General features: G+C 45.2%; 1 protein-coding gene across 2 annotated transcripts in view; it reads right to left on the bottom strand.

The window, feature by feature from the left end:
- LOC146195339 (neprilysin-1-like) overlaps nt 1-10,857 on the bottom strand; it is a 29,383-nt gene extending 18,526 nt beyond the window's left edge. The window contains exons 1-7 of one of the 2 annotated variants that reach the window (XM_084596214.1): nt 10,655-10,857; nt 9,557-9,739; nt 9,090-9,176; nt 8,838-8,968; nt 7,338-7,569; nt 5,654-5,752; nt 4,760-4,837 (exon numbers count right to left, since the gene is read on the bottom strand). In XM_084596214.1, coding sequence (XP_084452340.1) covers nt 4,760-4,837; nt 5,654-5,752; nt 7,338-7,569; nt 8,838-8,968; nt 9,090-9,176; nt 9,557-9,739; nt 10,655-10,855 — 1,011 coding nt within the window. In that variant the 5' untranslated portion in view covers nt 10,856-10,857. The remainder of the gene's footprint in view (nt 1-4,759; nt 4,838-5,653; nt 5,753-7,337; nt 7,570-8,837; nt 8,969-9,089; nt 9,177-9,556; nt 9,740-10,654) is intronic. The other variant, XM_084596213.1, reaches the window with a different exon arrangement.
- Between the last annotated feature and the right edge of the window lie 8,972 nt (nt 10,858-19,829).

A 19,829-nucleotide genomic window follows, 5' to 3' on the forward strand; every position in this document is an offset into this window, starting at 1 on the left:
TGCGCATCTCGGTCAGGAACCAACGCTGTTCTACGTCCACAGTGATCCACTCCGCAAGTGAACGAGCATGAACCCTGCAGGAGACTCATTTGTGCCGGGCGGTTTCCTTGCCGTTGCAAACGGTTGGACGAAGACGACGATTATCAAGCTCCCTAACGAAGTACATCTGATTGCGCACACCGAGGGAACAAAATCCGAATGCTTTGGCGAGCACGAAGGCGAGCCTGTAAGGTAAAAATAAAAATACTGTGCGTCGTTCAAGAGTGTCAAGTGCGTCATATGCTCCGAGAGGCAAAAACACAGATACTACAGGTATGTATACATCTAAAGGAAATTTGCATGACGAAAAGTACCTGCTGGAGTTTGCACCCAGCCTGTAACGCACCAGTGATAGCTGCAATGAGGATTTCTTCGGTGCGTGTTTGCTTTAGTTGCGCCGGGGCCTGATGGCGATGTATTTTGTCCTTTCTTTTCTTTATGTGCGAAAGGGCTAGGTATATAGCTTAGATATCACAGGCGGCCATGTGCGCTAGGCGGTAATATTTAGCATGTTTTATTGTGACTGCCACCTGACTAACAAGAAAAAAAAAATACGGCGTTTTAATGCACTGCCGTTCGCGAGCCTCATGACCAGCTCAACCACTCGGCTCGCGAACGGCGGTGCATCACAACAAACGCCCAATTTCTTTTTTCTTTTTAGTCAGGCGGCAGTCGCGATAAAACATGCTAAATATTATGGTCTAGCGCACACAGCCACCTATGATATCTGCGCTACCCGGCCCCTTCGCACATAAAGAAAACAAACGACAAAATACATTGCCATCAGGCTCCGTCGCACATAAAGCAAACACTCGCCGAACATGCTCATTGCGGCTATCGCTGGTGGGTTACAGGCTTGGTGCAAACTCCAGTAGATACTTTTCATCATGCACATTTCCTTCAGATGCATACATACCTGTAACGAAGTGTTTTTCGCACAGTCGAGAGTACGCAGTCGGTTGCTAAGGTCGGCCATTCACATCTTGACGCTTGGTGGCCCCAATTCAAGCTTCACATCGTTGTTGGTCGCGGCTCGCCGAAGGAAACCTAAAAAACCGCTTCTTGCATCCCGGCACGTCTAAAGAGTGGTAACCGTACGCAGCAGATGTGGTTGGCATCGCTTTGCCAAGCCTATGACGGTCACCGTGCCGCCCGGCGCCGCCAGTCCCCGTGCACTGGCGGCGCCGAGAAACGCCGTCGACGCCGTCCAGTGTGTTTCCTTCGGTCGCCGCTACGACTTCGCGCATGCGCAGAAAACTTGCGCAAAAGGCGGATTTCGACTTGTGCCCGAATAAGCTCACTTTTCGTTTCGGCTCGGCTACTTTTCTTTGGTTACAGGGGCCTCTGTCAGGAGTCTGGAGTCAAGTACAAAATTTCTGACCTGTGCTTGTTTTTATTGTCCTACCGGGACTTTTCACTCACGGCCAGCTACACCGACACAGATGCCAAATTTACTGTATTCAGGGCAGAGCTGCCGCGCTAAGCAAATTACGTCTGCAGTCAAAGATGGGGTCTTCCTAGTTGAGGAAACAAAAATGACGAACAGAAAATCTCGGCGCGATTCTTTTCTGGACTTCTTGGTGTAGCCGAGACATGCACTGCACAATGATTAGTCCTGATTCTTTTTTATCCCACACAGGGTTTGTCCGTACGTTCTATGTTCTGCTACGAATACCTGTTCAAGATCTGATTTAAGGGAGCAATATTCTTGCGGATAATGAATCACTACTCCAATATTTTATCACGGACAGTTTTTATTTTGCTCGCGTAGAGCACCAAGAAAAATTTGACATAAAAAACCTAGAAGCGATGCTGACGGCGAAGGCATGAAAGTTACGCTAGATAGACAACTAGTAGTGTCTCTTCAGATTCGACCAATCACAGTTTATCTCCTTAATTTAAGCACCGACGGCCGAAGCAAGCAGCTGGAGTGTGGCCCAATTAGTGACGAGAGCTTTTTTCGCAGAAAGTAATAAAATGTTTCGGAGGTCGCACAGTGTAGATGACAAGCCGTTTTCGTCTCCCCATTCGCAATAGATCCCGCACTAGTCGTAAATTTTAAATTATAAGTGCTCCGTTACTGCGTAATGCTTTGTGCGCAATGTCCGCGGACACACAGACACACTCAAATTAAAAACATGGATTTTGACCCTAGTATTGGTTCGTGAGTGACCCTTCTTTTTTTGTGAGTTTCAGGAGGGCAACCTCGCTCACAATGCGCGGGTCACAAACCTTAGCTCTCTGTACGTTTATCGCAAAGTGGACATATCTAAACGTACTGAGAGCGAAACTGCTAATAATAGGCCACCTGTCACTTTTGTAGCGAAGTTCTGGCGTGTCTAAAGATTTTACAGGTCCATAATCTTGTTTCTTACTTTATGCATGTTGCTCACATACTTTTTGCGCCCGGTTCCTTAAATAACATTTACTGTACATAGCCCTCCGCAATGCTTCTACGTCTTTCAAGGAGTCTTTTTGTTAACCCCAAAGTGCTAACAGTATCTGAGTATTTCTAGAAATTACTGTCATTAAGAGTGAGCGAATACTTGAATATTTCAAATAGCGAATCGAATGTCCTCTTATTCGATAACTGGAACGCATCAAGTATAGTGTATCATAGATTATTAAAAAAAAAATCGAAAATATACCAAACATTTTGTATGTGCTCCGAGTAACTGGCACAATGTTCGAATAAAGCTTTTCGTATTATTTATGTTGGTCGAGTGCTCAAAAAACAGGCACCACACCGACACCACGTATCGTTTTCCAACGATCAGTATGCGCAAGATGAATCGTTCAGAGTCTCTACGCAGTTCATTTGTGTTGTGGCATTCATATTCGTATAGTTTAGGCAAGTTCAGCAAATTATAGCCTTGGTAGACTATTTGTTCTGTGCGAGGGCGTTTTGTGGGCTAGTTGGTGAATTACTGAAAATGACTCTTAGCGCAGACGGATAGCACAAGAAGGAATGAAGTTGGCGGGAAAGAGGGCTCTGCATTTAATTTAATTTCATTCTATTCCATTCGCAGTATTTATACATTCCTAGACTACAAACAAACAAGCTTCTCACTTACACGTGCATTTGTGTTTATTTTCATGCTCACCGTTGCACTGTGCCTGTTCGCGTCCTGAAATTTAAGCTGAAGTTCATCATGTTGTTATGCAGAGATATCAGGGAATCAGTGGTTACAAAATAATGTTGTGATCTCTAGCATTTAGTAGTTTCCAATTTTACTCTGAATACATTTAGTGAGCATATGACAGCGGTGAGGTTGCATCCCGGTATACTTTACACCTTTCCTGATTGATGCACGCGCTCTTGTCATGTGAGGGTTGTGATCGCCTTGAACATCCTGTAGTGATATTCCAATATGCCTAAATGAGCTTCCCCCGGCCGCGCTCTGATTGCTCAACTGATTGCTGAATAATTGTCAGTGTTTAGAGCGAGCAAAACGTTACTTTCGTTGGGACGTAAGGATATTCGCAATTTTAGAATATTGAACATATCTTTTAATTCTTCATCTGAAGAATCAAATAGCTCATGTGCAAACGTATTAGTAACGAATCGAATATGCTGTCAGGCTTTCCAACAATTTTCCGGCAATTGACACTAAGCTCGGAAAAGAGCCACTTGTCTTCGATGAGTGTTTCAAAAATGACAGGACTGCGCTCAAGTCTCCATCACTGTCATCACTACTGGCATCATTATAATCATCACTAACTTCAGTGTCACTGTCATCGCTGCCATCATCATTATCACTAACTGCATCCTCATTGCTATTGCTAGTGTCATCGTCACGCTAGACGAGGATAATCACGGTCTGTTTTTCTCACGAGCTCGGAGTGGAATAGTGGTTCGATGCTCTGCTGTGAATCTGAGGGATAGTGGTTCGACTCCTGGTCGAGACTGACTTTTTTTTCTTTAAGTCTCAGTTCCTGCGAACATTTCCTGCCAACATTTTTTGCGGAAATTTCCGCAAACTACGACCTAAGAAAGTCTTTCACCGTAATAAGCAGGATCTAAGTACATTTTGACGCCGCACATCATGCCGCTCCGATCGGCCTGGGTGGATTGAAGGGTACAAGGCCACGATGTAGTCTATTCATTTGGCAGCGGTCATAGCACTCATACGTCATCTTCCCCTTTAGTGACGGAGCCTTGATTCCTACAGCGAAGCCTACAGCTCTCGTCTCCCATCTACTGAGTGGTGGCACTGGTTTGCTGGCTGTCGTCATTAGTAACAAATGGTAATTTCCTACCGCTGTGACATGACAATAAAAATAAATTAGTGGCCTCGTGATGCATGCACCCTATATATGGGGAAGATCTGTGCTGCGCCTTTTGGAAGCCGTGACTTGGAACATTGTACTGCAGCGCTGCAGCTAGCGCTGCTCTGCTGTGCACGGGTATTCATTTTATGCGAATATTTGCACGAGCATTCTATTCGTAATCTTAATGCGTCTTGAGTTCTACTCTTCGTATTTCACTCGGTAGCTAAGCCAGAAATTATTCGATTCGGTTTTGAGAAGGTTGTATTTGCGAACACCTATCTTTTCCTAAATTATGAAGGCCTCCAGAAATTTATAGTCGCACTCCCACAAGGGTCATTAGTGCACCTGTTAGCACTCATGCTCTAGCAATTAGCCTACTGACGGTAATGCCCCACGGTGGTTCGCGCTGTATTTACCCACGCGTTATCCCATACAAAATTGTACTCACTTCTTTGTAGTAGCCGTCCAAGTCGCGATCACTCCTTATCCATCGCGGAAATCCGATGTTCAATTGAAGGCGAGAGAGCTTAAATGATGCGAGAAGCACAGGATACGAAGAGAAGAGAGTTAGGGAGTTTAGGCTGCAAATCAAGCTGCCATTTACACATGCTTATGTCGCAGCACTCTATACGCATCGCAGTGTTTCAGCGTATTGGTTAAACCAAACATCAATGGCACATAAATCTACCAAGACACAGCACGAATGTACCTCATGACGATTCATAGCGCAGGTAGATTCGCTTATGTTTAAATAATCGCGGCTAAACAATTTATCCTTTGCAACCCCGACATACGTTCCATCTTCACAGTTCATTCCGTTCAAAACGTGGCTTAAACATGGCTGGAACCTAGTGATACGAGCGAACTCTGTGTTAAGCACAGTTATGCATGGTTTGAATTAAGTGGACGCTCGAGCTTCACCGTAATAGTAGCCGCTATAGTCCCTGCAGCATCGCCTTGTCAATTTTCCATTTTTTATTTAAATTAGGTTTCAATGAAGAGAAGGCGCAGTACACTTTTGGGTGGACACCCCAAAATGGTGGACATCTACAATTAAGCAGGTCATTGTCAAAATGCCTTCTGAAGGTCAAGGGGCCGGACAGGTAGACCTTGGTCGATGCATGGCGTATAGTGAAGCTTTGGCTTAAAAATTGGAAAGAGCGTTGTTGATGATTTGCCTACTGCTGTTGACTTTTCGTGGATGTCATTCGGATATGGTTTAATCAGGAAGCAGAAAAACGACAACGCGCTAGAATGGTAAAAGCAGCAAACTTAGGCTGACCTTCTCGTACGCAGTCAAGCCAGTTAGGTTACTTTAAATCGCGCTGAGGAAGAAGCACACCTTGAGCATTGCCCGCTCCTTGGTTTCGGGGTCCATCCAGTTGTTCAGGTCGATGAGGACGTTGAATGCCTGACGCAGTTCTTCGGCCATGTCGTAAACCTGGGAAGAACAAAAGAAAAAAAAATGAATTAAGGAAAATTTGCTGCGTCGAAATGTGAGACAGGCAAAATAAAACAATAACCAGTCAGGGTAGGTTACAGCGCTCCTAAGCCACAGCACTCGTGTTATAAACAATGAGTGGTACCTTGAAGCAGGATACATTTTACGGGGTGCAGCCCACAGCTTCTTGTTTTGTTCGCAAACTGAGAAAATGTGCATTAATGAATTCTTTTTTTTCATTTGCCGTCTAAGGATAAATCTACGTATATGATCGTAGTGTGTCGAAAGAAAAAGAAGGCATGAAATGCTTTGTACAGTCTAGAGTTTCGTAAAGCCGCTCGAAATATCTCGGGAATAGTGGCCCTTCCCTTCTCTTACATTAATGGTGCCTCCAGAGTAGTCACGCAAAACCGATACTCTAATAATTAAACGCCTGGACGCACGTGGAAGTACGTACTGTAAGTATTAAAAAAAACTCATATAAAGCGAACAATACGACGTCTCGTGTGTATAAGGTGTTCGCGCATTCACTGCTGAGCCAATGGGACCAGTTGTTTAATATCGACTTATTTCTAAAAACCGCAAAATTTATTCCGCATTTAACAGACCCACGCGTGTCAAACGCAGAGGCGCCCACGGTTTTTATACACACCTAATTTCAGACTGCCTCAAGCCCCGTAATCCATGCACTAACAGCGACCGAAATCGGCCGAGTTGCACGTAGTACAGTGGTGCGTTTGGGAGCAATCCCTTTTGGCTTAACGTACTCGGAATAAAAGTCTTCAACGCGGCACATTTTAGCATAAATATTCAAAGTAGTACATCAATTTAGACAATACGAAGATCTTACATAGTCGTTTACTCTGTGATTAGAAGACCGCATTCGAAGAAAAAAAAAAAATTTACAGCCGATTTGAGTAGTTAATCAAATGGGAAGTAGCACCGTAGCACTGCTTATCCCTGCTATACTTTTCGCGCATTTTACAATTTGTTATGATCCGTTTTCCTTTGATATTAAACGTTCTCATGCATATGATTGATGCCTTCCACTTTTTGTACATCGTTCATATCTCTGTTTATTTTCTTTCTTTTTTCTTTTTTTTTTACATTTTCATGGAGATGAATGACCACTGTTTTGTGATCTGTCCAGTAGTTCGGCAGCTTCGCCTCCTCAATGCTGAGCCGCTCGACGCCGCCTTCTCTTTCTCCACTTCAAGTTCACAAAGACAGAAAGTGAGCGGCTTCGGATAGACATTGGCGCAACCGCATACTGCTACGCACTAAAAACTATTAGTCTTTTTTTTCCGGAACAACACGCGATAAGTCCCAAATCATGCGAGACTGTACACGGTCATACATTTTTAACTGTAACATGGCCACTGCTTGCTAAGCAACATTGCGTCCAACGGAGGCTCACATTGAAGCAAAGTGATACAAGCACAGATAGGCTCGGCAGTGGTTATTCACATGGTATGACACTTAGCTTTCTTGCATGACCGGGTCTAACGCAATGACGCTTAGAAAGCATTGACAGTGTTATAGCTATAAGTGTACGACCCTGTACAAAAATTAGTGGAGCACTGACCGCCTTGTATCGGTTTCCGGCCTTCGTAACGCGGCGGTCGTAGTAGAGCCTGCCCACAGCGAAGTTGAGCAGGTGCATGGTGAGTCGCACGCACACGCGTGGAACCTCGGTGGGCTCGTGCAGTAGGTAGCGGTAGTGGTCGAAACGGAAGCGCGCCTGTCGGAAGCGCCCTATGGTGTGCTGGCCCATGGACTCCACGATGCGCCAGCCCAGGTAGTTGGCCACCATCGAGCTGCGTGTCATCCCATTGATATACACTGCTTCAAAAATTCAGCGGACCGAAAGTCAGCAGCTTCACTTCACTGCTTTGCAGATCGGTAGCTCACACCGTGACGAAGAGTGAAAAAATAATTGAGATCTTTCGTTGCAGTATAAAAAGACAGCGTGTTTGAAACTAGAAATACCCCATAGACGCCCATTGTGCTAACAACGGATAGACTGTTGAGCAGTCCTGGCTGCCACGCTCACCGCAAAATTCTGGTTGACTGCATAGATCGGGGACCTCTTTGCGCATATTATTCTGCTACAACTTAGGCATCGCCACATCCCAGTACATGTGAAGAGAGAGCTGACCCTGCTGCACTCATTGAAAAGAAAGGTGAAAGAGCTTAGGCAGAATTCTCGGTACTTGATGCAGTGAATAGGTATACTTGAGGAGCGAGCAAGCGGTGGCTGCTAGCAAATTAGGCCATTTTTATTCTAATAGACATCGCATTGGCTAGAATTCTCACCAGCACCAACTGAGGACACAAACTAAATGACATATGCATATTAATTAGGAGCCGTGCAGTTAATTATTTGTTCTGCATTTGTACATAAGGAGAATCGAATGAAACGCGGCGCACGCTACGGAAGTGAAGCCGTGCGGGCACTTCACGAGAAGAAGCTAGAGGGGAAAAGGATGGGGAAACGGTAACACTGTCACATTTATGCAGTGGAATCTGCGTAATCGAGAACCAGTGCTTCTTAGCGTGAGGAGCGAAACAACAGAAAGAGTCTACATTTTTCACAAACAGTGCAAAGCAGAACTTGTAATCTCTATGGACCGCCATTACACGCTTCCCTTCGTTGGAGGGAGAAGCATAACCATTCGCACCGACAGACTGGTGATGGGAGATTGTCCTAAAAAGATGGCTGTAGTGGTCTACGACTTCTGTTTGGAGACAGGCTTGATGAACTCTCCATGGATAGTTCGCTGCGCTTTCTAGACACCGACTCGTGTGACACTGCGCATACATATGCAGCAGAACGGTGAATGTTCAGACCTTAGCGTTTGATTTTACTGGACAGAACTTAGCGCAAGTGTGATCGAGAAATCCTCCAAGAGCACTGCAAAATATCGCCCGAATTTAAAGGCCAAGTGAAATTTGTCGTTGCCGTACCCTGTAAGACCCAGTAGGCATCCTGCTCAGTTTGGTAGCGTGAGAAACATTTTCTTGCTTTTGCGAGGGCTTCTAGGAATGCGTATGCGATGAAGCGAGTTTGTGTTCGCTCCTATACCTGGGCACCCCTTTGAGCAGCCGGGAGAGTTTCTTGAGGTAGATGGGGTGCGTGACGACAACGTGGTCGTTGAGGTCCATCGATACGCCAACGTCACGCAGAACGAGGTTGAGGAAATACGTCCATCGAACCTGCACGGCACAAGGTGAAAACCTAGAAGAGGTATATCTCGGCCCCACCCTGTTGAAGGCAAGTTTATCTAACGCGCTAGAGTTTCTCTAAACCTGTTCCCTACGGCTGCCCAACACTCACCTCAGGTATCGCCCCCTCGAGAGTTCTCAAAGCCATCAGATTGTAGACTCTCCTCGGGTTGTGCATCACGACCTCTGGTTCCGAAATCTGCGAAGGAAAAAACAGGCCCAACGCCATCGCCACAGCATCTAATGTTCACGAGAACGTACACAGCCATAACGCTGAGAGCTGCATGGCCGAAGGCATGTCCATATATTCGAAGTCAAAGATACTACCAGCGCATGCGCACTAGCAGACTCCAGTGTTGTTCAGTACTTTCCAGCGCTGCCTTCAAACGTGCAAAAAGCGTTGGATAAAACGGGCCGCATTTAAAAAAATGCGCACTATTCGACGCTATATAATTTCTTAAACTTTCTCTCATATGTTAGAAATCCAAAGTTCGTCAACTCATTTGCTTTATAATTGATATTCTTACCATCCCACCTGTAGCAGGAGTGGGATGGTTCAAACCAATAAGTTCGACTCACTGCGGCCAGCTTGGCCTCGAAGATGACAATCTCGTTGACTAGGTCGGCGGCCGCCACGTTGGAGCCCATGAGCAGAGCGCAGCGGTACATGTACAGCTTGTAGCGGTGAAGGATGCGGAAGAAGGGTGACCGGTAGCGTCCCCGCAGCACCGGGGGCTCCACACCGTACGACGGCTGTCCGATCTGCGCATGCCCGGAAAACGGCAGTTTCGGCTGAACACCGAGTTTCTGGTTGACACACGCAAAGTGCTCCTTCCGTTTGAAGGCGCACTTGATAATTTATTCTCGGTCACTATCGGAGCAAAGTGTTGTGTGAGGGGCTTCTTTTCAGCACCGCCAAACACCAAGAGCCATATTCATATGCATTTTGCCTGCCCCATTCTTTGCTCATGTGAGTTTACCGCTTCGTGCTTAAGCGACACATCCTGTTAGGTAAGAAGGTTATTTTCGGTGCTTCCACGAACCAGCACAGAATATTGCAAAGCACTAGAATAAGGACGGTGATGTGCTCAAGAATGTGCTCAAGAAGAATGTGCTCAAGAGCACAAGAATAAGGACGAAGTGCTCCGCCCTGTCGTCCTACTTGTTCTTGTGACCTGTCTCATTGCGCGCTGGTTCCAGTAGCTTATCTCGTCGTTCGTTAACGGCTAACTCCATCAGGAGCTCCGAGTACCTTTTTAGGTTTGTTCTGTTCTGCGGATTGTTGAGCCTTGATCGTGTTCATTACTTTCGCAAAAACAGACCGTAAAGAAAAAGCTACTTCGACGGTTCTTTCAGTGCTGAAAATGAAATATTTAGTTTTCATGCTAAAATATCTATGACATGACGTATACGTATTGATGTGATACTGCCAGTCATCCACCACGAAATCTGAAGACCGCTTCCTGCGCTCGAGTTTTCGCAAACGCGTGTCAGTATTCTATTAATGCAATTCATGCTTTAGGGCAAATACGCCTATGGATAAAAAAATGTGTTCGGCGTTTCATGTACTTTTTTTTCTCATTGGGGTTCCGCTCACTCACTGCGCTTGAAAATTAGATATGACCAACTATCCACGCTAGACATCAATAACCGAGGAGGCAGATGAGTTCTGCTCACGTAGACCAGGTATCGGTCGCTGTCGTAGTAATCCAGGCCCACGCGCACAGATACGATGGCGTCCAGGCCCAGCTCCCGGATGACGTTTCCCAGGATACGGTAGGTGGGAAATTTGGCCGTCCTGTTCAGGAGGGGCCATCGGGGAAGGCCCACGTACGACAGCAGCTCCTCAAGCGGTCGCGTGCCCTTGCTGTTGCGCATGTCTGTGTAAACACCACATGACCGACAATCTGTTAAGCAGATGAGTTGATTTTATGAGAGGATGAAAGGGGAAGAGGGTAGAGTGAAGGCCTCCGCCAGGTTAAATAGGGAGGGCATGTGAGAGGCCTTTGTCCTGCAGTACCCGTGTCGTGGTAAAATAACTATTGTGATGGCGATGATTATTGATAGGCAGGAATTGCAGGTGACAGAACTCACTCTCCAGAAACAGGCTTTTCGCGCGGTCTGTCCTCCACATTTTGTACGCGTATTCCTTCGTCATCTTGCTCCATCAGAAAAAGAGCGAATTTGAATGCACTGAAATTCGCCACCTAAGAAATGTAGTCTTTATTGGGCGTAATAGCCGCTTCGAAAGGTACTACTCTTTTCCACATTACTCTTCCGCTGGAAAATAACTAAAGATTTTTTTAAGAGTTCAGTATCCGATAGACACATGCGCAGTATCCGAAGCATATGACAGCAGGAACTTAGCTCTTTTTTCGTAGTTTAATAGGCAGCCGTAGCCGCACACTCACCGACATTGATGCAGGATTGGAACAGTGCTGCTGCCTTTTGCGTCGCCGTCTGGTCTCGATACGTGACCACCGTGTTATTTAGTATCTCTGCATGGAACAGGCACGCGCTCGAGCAGCAATACAATGCGTTTCTGCGCCGCTCGGCATGCTGTCTCGAATTCTTCTCAAAGCACCACGAACACCAGACCTGACTCAGAGAAAAGCAATAAATTCGGCACGCAAGAACACGTCTTCGCTCGAGCCACTTGCTAACTCACCACATACGTACTAGCAGAGTCCTTCTCTCCTCCTCATTTACCCTCCGCATTCTCTTTCTCCGCGACGCTCATGTACCTAGGGCCCTTAGCAACGCTGTTGCTAGTGGCCCGAGTTTTCATAACAACAGCGTCGCCGTTGCTAATGGCCCGGCTTGGCTAATCCTAAATTTTGACGTCACTTCAGCCACACTTTCTCCAATGCATTGGGAATGGCAAGGGCCTCTCCTAAGTTGTTTCCTTCCTAAATGAGCTATGTGCTTGTTCCCAACGATCGCCACACCTCCTCGTTCTCCTTCTCCGTCCTCCCCATGCTATTTGCCAGCTGGGCCGCTCGATACCCTGGACTTTCACTCAAACCTCCGATCTCGCCTAGTCCACATTTAAGACACAACAGCTGTAGCTGCGCTTAGCTCCGAGTTCCTTGTGTAACGCGGTCAGGTCTATTGCGTTTCACAACCCTCACTTTGGAGGTGTTATAAAATGCACCCCTCACTCACTCCCCGAACACGCTTAAGCCATTTTATTTTCATGGTTGGTTGGCCATCACCAGTAGCTATTAGTATTGCATGACAAAATGCGCCGAAATTTTCGTTATTACGAGCCTTTGACATGACCTGTCAACAACTTCACCGAATAAGAATTGTAGAGTGAAAATGAAAACATCCGGCGAAAGTTTATTCGGCGCGAATATCTGTCGTACATCTCAAAGCCAGAAATGGCCCGGTGCTAGCTGCACGATGTAGTGCCTAATATATGGTGCAACTGTAGCAACGCATTTAGTTGCAAGCCACAGAACTCTGTACTAGTACAGTACTGCAGTTTACCAACCTATGCGCAATTTCTGTTTAACATGAGAGGTCAGTTTGAAGAAAAAGTATAGCGTATATCGTTTTAGGTCGCAGCCAAAGCAATTTAGGCAATTTAGGTGTTTAAGCGATTGAAATAACGTTCTTTCTGCCCTAGTTCTTTCATTTTCACCTCCGATTTCGTCCTCGACACGACGCAGCAGCCGCTTGTGGACATTGGTGGTGACTTCGTCCGGGGGCACCACAGCGCCTCTGACCCAGCCGCCACAGGCGAACTCGTAGAAGTCTTCGCACGGCTCCATCGACGGTATCAGGCTCGAACGGAAGATGTCCACTGTAAAAAGCGGTAGCAAAGCCTTTCTCGAATGAGCCGTGCCCCGCAGTTCTAATTAATTTCTTAAAATTGTTACTTCAGCCGTCGCACTCATCACCACGTGGTGTACAAGATATCTTGAGCATTACTGATTTTTCCGATATTTTTCCCCGTTCAGGTTCATTTTTTATATATTACTTGGCTCTTTGGCTGTTGTGTTGGGCGCCATATACACTTCCAAAGGCTCCACACCCCGGCAGCAAGACAATTGAAGTCTGCAGTAACTGACACAGACACACACACACACAGAGGAGGTAGTGCCCAGGCCGCCTTTAATTCCTAGGTGAACATACTGTACACCATCGAACGCTATTGTGCGTGCGTGCGTGCACTCGAGCTGTATCAATTATAATATGCGCGTAACAACTGATTAGCTCACCGTAATTCCGGCACTCTTGTGAGTCGCAGGAGAGCGCCGTGTTGGTGTACGGGTTGTACGGGGCCTCCGGGCGAGGGCATACTGCGATGACAAAGCATAGGTGATGGAGTCGAACAAGTAATGAAAGCACATTTGCTTCTGCTGCTCTCTGTTCACATTCCTAATTTAGAGGAAAATACGTATTCACGGGAGCTGATTAGGTACCGGAATTACGCTTTTGCATAAAGGCCTACTTATACACGCAGGCATGAAGAAACTAAAATGGCAATGACAGAAATGAAATAAAGGAGGCTGTTCAAAGAAACATAGTTGTGAAGGCTTCCCCTACTAGCGGAAGTGAATAGCATTTTTTATTTGCCTCATAAAAGATCCATGAACACTGACTTTGTTATTATGTTGCTGCCTTTATCTCGATTCCCTTATATTGTGTCATGACCCCCCCCCCCCCCCTTGCGGATACAAATTATTTTGCATTGTTCGAAATTTGAGTGATATTCAGGGTATTTTCAGCATTGAGCTGACAGATGCTCTTTGAGATAATATTTCACATTTTCTCTGTGTTCGTACAACCTGTCATTGCAGCACTTCCCTGTCTGCCCATAGTTTCGTGACATTTCAAGGATATTACATCCATCCTTTTTTTTTTCTCGCCAGGAACGATTCTTTATGGCTCTTTTTATAAGTTATTAGTGCCACGGGATGAGGATTGGCAAGGTTTCAGATCTTGTTTAAATTTTCTGGCGTTTAGAAAGAGCATCGCTTTTTCTAGGTTTATAATAATTGAGAAAATATGAGAGAGTGGTGACAAGCTTGCTGCACGTCGCGTGTGGCTCGGGCTTGTGCAAGAGTTCGATTAGTTGCAATAAACCTTCTTCTGTCCTGTTCGCAAAGCAACATCAATGTGGAATGGCGGCTACCTTTCGGCCAAACAAACGAACAAAAAAAAAGATGTAATTTACTGGGTGAAAAGGCATTTCGTCAAAACTTCCATGCCCGCGATGTCGCGGTATTTTGTTCATTAGCGGTTGAACAAACCTACAGTCTTACTGTGAATTAAACAAGTATTGCGTTGGTTCGATATAAAGAGGGCCTGAATGAGGGGAAAATAAAAGTTAAAAGTTAAATTGGTTCACAGGAAGGGAAAGGCGCAGTAACTGTCACACTTGCTCTGTGGACACCCGAACCGCGCCGTAAGGGAAGGGAGGAGGGTGGGAATGAAAGTGTCCATTTTTACATTCTAAAGCTACACTTCGGTGATGGGGCGCACAGTGTAGTGAATGACTGTGGATTACTTTGACACAATGAGAATATGCGTTAGAAATCTAGTGAATTATTTCACGTTTTTGAGCAACGCATTAATAAACTTTTTCTGCAACAATTACCCCCAAATGAATGGAATTTATATTCTAAAACATTACATGGCAAGGTGCGTGACACGGTATCAACTCAGGCGTGACATATTGACACGTCGTGGTAACAAGGCCGTAGACACCAAAAGAAGACACAGGCTTTATATTACGGAAATTAACTTTTGCGCCCGAAAAAGAACTAAGCAACTTGGCGGCGGCGATAGCAACAAACGTGCTCGTCGATAGTCGAACAAAGAATGCCTGTCGCACACGTCCACACTCAATTTAAAGGCGGCTCAGAACCATCTATAGGTACGGCTCAGAACCATCTAGGTAGGGTCGCAAAATGTTACGAGCACAAGCTGGAACATCGTAGAAACATACGCGAGTGGCCGTAATCTTCGAGACAGATCTCAGCGCATCTTGCGCGACAAAGAAAATTCAAAACATAGATAATCGAGGTTTTAAATTACGAACATTGTGTAATTGTGTGCATGTGAGGACGAGAAAAGAAAACTGCATAATTATTCACCTAGAAGGGAGACAATGTTTGGCATTCTTGATAAAACTCTGAACATTTGAGAAATATCCTCCTACTGAAAAATAATTAACGACATGAAGTTAACATTCGAGCTCTGCGGAGGTGAATAAAATCACTAACTCGTCCTCAATGACACGATACAGCAACCACTAAAATATTTCGACGAGTTGTGGCTGTTGAGAGGGCCAAGAAAGTACCACTATGCAGCTCCCAAAAAAAAAAAAAAAAGCAATAAATTGCAAACGTTAAAGACGAGCCTATGTATATATATATATATATATATATATATATATATATATATATATATATATATATATATATATATATATATATATATATATATATATATATATATATAGATTGTACAGTTACCTGAGCATGTATGTGAAAGCAGACAGATTTCGCTCATCAAGATACTTGCCTGTCCTCGCCCGATAACGAATTTTCCCCCACAGTATTGTTGTACTTTCAGAAAAAGGTCATCGGAGTTTATAGGCAAAGTTGCCCTTTAACGTCTTCAAAGCAAGTTCCCATGCTATAAGACACTAGGCTCGAGTGAATACGAAATGCCGAAAGTATACAATTTGGTGCATAATCTTATTGCGGCAACTGAGGCCATAATTCGTTAACAACAGGGTGGCTGCCCCCAGCAATAAGTTGACCGGTCTGGAATTTCTCAACAGCGTGCTCTGTATATCTAACATTTTCCTCGCACGCTACAGCAGGCATTATCTTTACAGCGACACACAGCATGTCCAAGCGGGTTCGTTCGTTTATATGCTCCGTTTTCGTCTCCCTCTTTTGTTCCAGCGGAGAAGCAGTGAAAACACGTCAATGTTGACCGGCATCAAAGGAGCAAATGGTTTTGAGATATCTATTTTCAGCTGCAAACAGACTGTTCGTTTTTCCTTGAAACTATTCCAGGACTTCACAGGTGGCACATCTGACGCATGGTTGCTACTACGGAGTGAAAATTGGTCATTATCAGGGCGCGTGATTTACGCTTTTTCTCATCTGCCTATAAGTTCAGTAAAAAGCAATGAATCAAGTGTGCGATGCACGAGGCTGATCGGACTCCGGTTCACTTACTGTCTCTCGGCGAGAAGCACTTGAACAAGATGATGGTCATGCAGATGAGTGTGATGACGATCAGCACGGCGATGATGGTGACGCACGTGTTGAAGAACGTGTCCGGATGCTTCTTCGCACTGTAATGCAATGACAACGTCCATCGGTTGTGAGCGCACGGGTGAAAATTCCCCCAACATCTATTTTAGACAGCAAGGAAAGCAGAAAAGCACGAAGATAATCGATAGCAAAACGAACAATGCTTTATATTGAGAGATGGGCTAGGCCAATGGTGCACTGCTTTAGCATATATATGCACATGCTGTGAATGCCATTGTGTTCCCCTAATACAAGCCCCAAGCTCAGGGAGACGGCAGTTCCCAGGTTGATTAATTTCTCCCGTTAACGCGCGCGATGTATTTTATTCCGTGTTTTCAGGGTATTCCCGGAAAGGACCACACCTACAACATCTTCATCCACGCTAGAATTAACAATACACAACGTTGTTAGCCACCCTAGGGTTCTCCATGTCAGGTGTGGGGTGGTTAGCATGAAAAAAAAAAGGATCAGCCAGGTTTAAGCATGGTTAAACCAATGGTTTTGTGAAAGCGGTACGACGTTCCGATTTAATAGTGCTTTTAACGCGCTTTCGATTGCGGTCAGCCTCCAGCGTCGCAGCCCTTTCTTCAGGTGTTCTACTCGTACCATGTTCCGCTTCTCACGCTTTCTTTTCAGTCATTGTCGCTGATAAAGCTGAACGCTCGCTCGCTCACTCACTCACTCACTCACTCACTCACTCACTCACTCACTCACTCACTCACTCACTCACTCACTCACTCACTCACTCACTCACTCACTCACTTTGCTAACTCGTTTATTCGCTCGCTCACTGACTTGTTCACTCACTCACTCACTTGCTCGCTCGCTCGCTCACTCACTCACTCACTCACTCACTCACTCACTCACTCACTCACTCACTCACTTTGCTAACTCGTTTATTCGCTCGCTCACTGACTTGTTCACTCACTCACTCACTTGCTCACTTGCTCGCTCGCTCGCTCGCTCGCTCACTCACTCACTCACTCACTCACTCACTCACTCACTTTGCTAAATCGTTTATTCGCTCGCTCACTGACTTGTTCACTCACTCACTCACTTGCTCACTTGCTCGCTCGCTCGCTCGCTCGCTCACTCACTCACTCACTCACTCACTCACTCACTCACTCACTCACTCACTCACTCACTCACTCACTCACTCACTCTCACTCACTCACTCACTCACTTTGCTAACTCATTTATTCGCTCGCTCACTGACTTGTTCACTCACTCACTCACTTGCTCACTTGCTCGCTCGCTCGCTCGCTCACTCACTCACTCACTCACTCACTCACTCACTCACTTTGCTAACTCATTTATTCGCTCGCTCACTGACTTGTTCACTCACTCACTCACTTGCTCACTTGCTCGCTCGCTCGCTCGCTCACTCACTCACTCACTCACTCACTTTGCTAACTCATTTATTCGCTCGCTCACTGACTTGTTCACTCACTCACTCACTCACTTGCTCACTTGCTCGCTCGCTCGCTCGCTCACTCACTCACTCACTCACTCACTCACTCACTCACTCACTCACTCACTCACTCACTCACTCACTCACTCACTCACTCACTCACTCGCCTACTTGCTAACTCGTTTATTCGCTCGCTCACTGACTCGTTTACTCGCTTACTCGCTCATTTCGCTTACTCGCTTACTCACTCATTTCCCTCACCTACTCGTTACAGCGAGTACAGCGGCAAGTGCGAACGGCACCAGATGATATGAAGAGAACAGTAAAACACGGAACAGTTTCTATAAAGTGTATACAGAGTTATTTTCATATCATTTCATTTTTAGACGATTTACAATACAGTACAGTGGAGTTTATAACTGCCTCCTTCCGTCTATATATAGTACCGTCTATAGCAGTCAGGTTCGTCTATATACTGTCATTGACAAACGTTTAAGGTGTTATTGCCATAGATGTATGAATAGTCTATAAACATTTCTGATAGACATCTGTAATTAGTATTCTGTTTCATCAAAATGTTTTTATGGGTGATACGCCTTGAACATTGCGATGATCATTGGAATTGCATAGTCTTGCACTTTCCGTGCATTATATGGTCCGCTAAATGCGATATGTTTCGAATACAGCTGTCCCACAGGCACTTCCGATCCAGACTGAGCCCGATTTAATTTGAAGCTTCGAGTATGTTTCAAACTTAAGGACGCTACGCATCCCCATTCGATCCCGATAGGCAAGTGGGCCTGCTAAATTACAGTTGACACTGTATGCCATCCATCCCACACCATTACAATATATATGGGCTTGTAAGGAGGAAACGTAGGGAAAACACTCCTGATCAAACATTTCGGGGTTCTGACGATAGAGGCCCGTGATCGCGCTTCATAAGCACGATTTAGGCCTTGCATGCAGGTTCGAACTCAATCCTGACTGGTTTGGTTAGCAGCATTGCGAGGTGTTTGTCCCGATCACAATCGGGACAGTTTGTCCCGGGATCCAGTTTGTCCCGATCACAATCGAATGTGCCCTGGTGACAGCAGTATAAGGTAGCGTGCACAGTAAAGTTTCCTTTTCGTGGCATGCGTGGTCGCCTTGTTTGAGCCTCTGGAAGTGTATTTCATGTGCTTGACGGCATCGGTGTTAAGCTGCTTCCGTTAGGTCCACATTATTCACAAGGCTTCAAAAGGAAAGCGCGAAATCATTTCTAGTGGCCCTAGCCGGTCATGTTCAAAATAGGTTATCGGGTTTGAAGAATTGAATAAATCAGATGTAGCGCTCAGCACCTCTGAAAAAGCAACCGCTAAGGACATTTTGTACTGTTTGACTGGAACTTCATTGATTGTGAGGAGAGCCATTCTGCTTTAACGGAGAAATATTAATGAGTTCCAAATCCAAATCCACTTTATTTCCAACCTACAAGTTGGGGGCCCCCAGGGAAAAAGCTGTCGCAGACAGCTTGACTGGGCCCTGGGGGCCTACAGGCAGCATCTCTCAGAGGATTTCACAACACAGTCAAAAATGAATATGTACATGAGATCAAAATCAAAAGAATTATACACACATCAGATATCAGAAATGAATATGAACATCGCAGTATTTATTCATTGCCTCATCATAAAATTTGTTAATTCGTGTCTAAATGTGTTAAGCGGGGCAGTAAAGTCAATGTGGGCTTTAAGTTTATTATAAAATGATGGTATGCGGTAGTCAAGAGTGGCCCGACCATAATTTGTTCGTGTATGTGGCACTGGCGTTATCTTCCTGCGTAAGCTGTAAGCATGCAAGGGACGGTGCGTATCATTGGGAAGGTTAGGTTTATGCATATAAAGAGACAGTTTGTAATCATATAATTTAGTTGCTTTAAGCATACTATGTTTAGTAAACAAGGGATCAGTAGATAGCTGGCTAGGGTTTCCATAAAAGTTTTCAAAAATTCGTAGCACCTTTTTTTGTAGCCGCTCGAGTTTATTATAATTCTGGAAGGTTGTAACTCCCCAAACTAAAATGCAATATGAAAGACGAGAGTAGAAATTAGCAAAATATATTGCTTTTTTGAGCCTCACTGGAAGTAATTCTCTCAGCTTATAGAGACAGCCAACTG

The sequence above is a fragment of the Amblyomma maculatum genome, chromosome 3, assembly GCF_055883805.1.
Source record: "Amblyomma maculatum isolate TAMU_Amacu chromosome 3, ASM5588380v1, whole genome shotgun sequence".
In the NCBI taxonomy this organism is placed as follows: Eukaryota; Metazoa; Arthropoda; class Arachnida; order Ixodida; family Ixodidae; genus Amblyomma; species Amblyomma maculatum.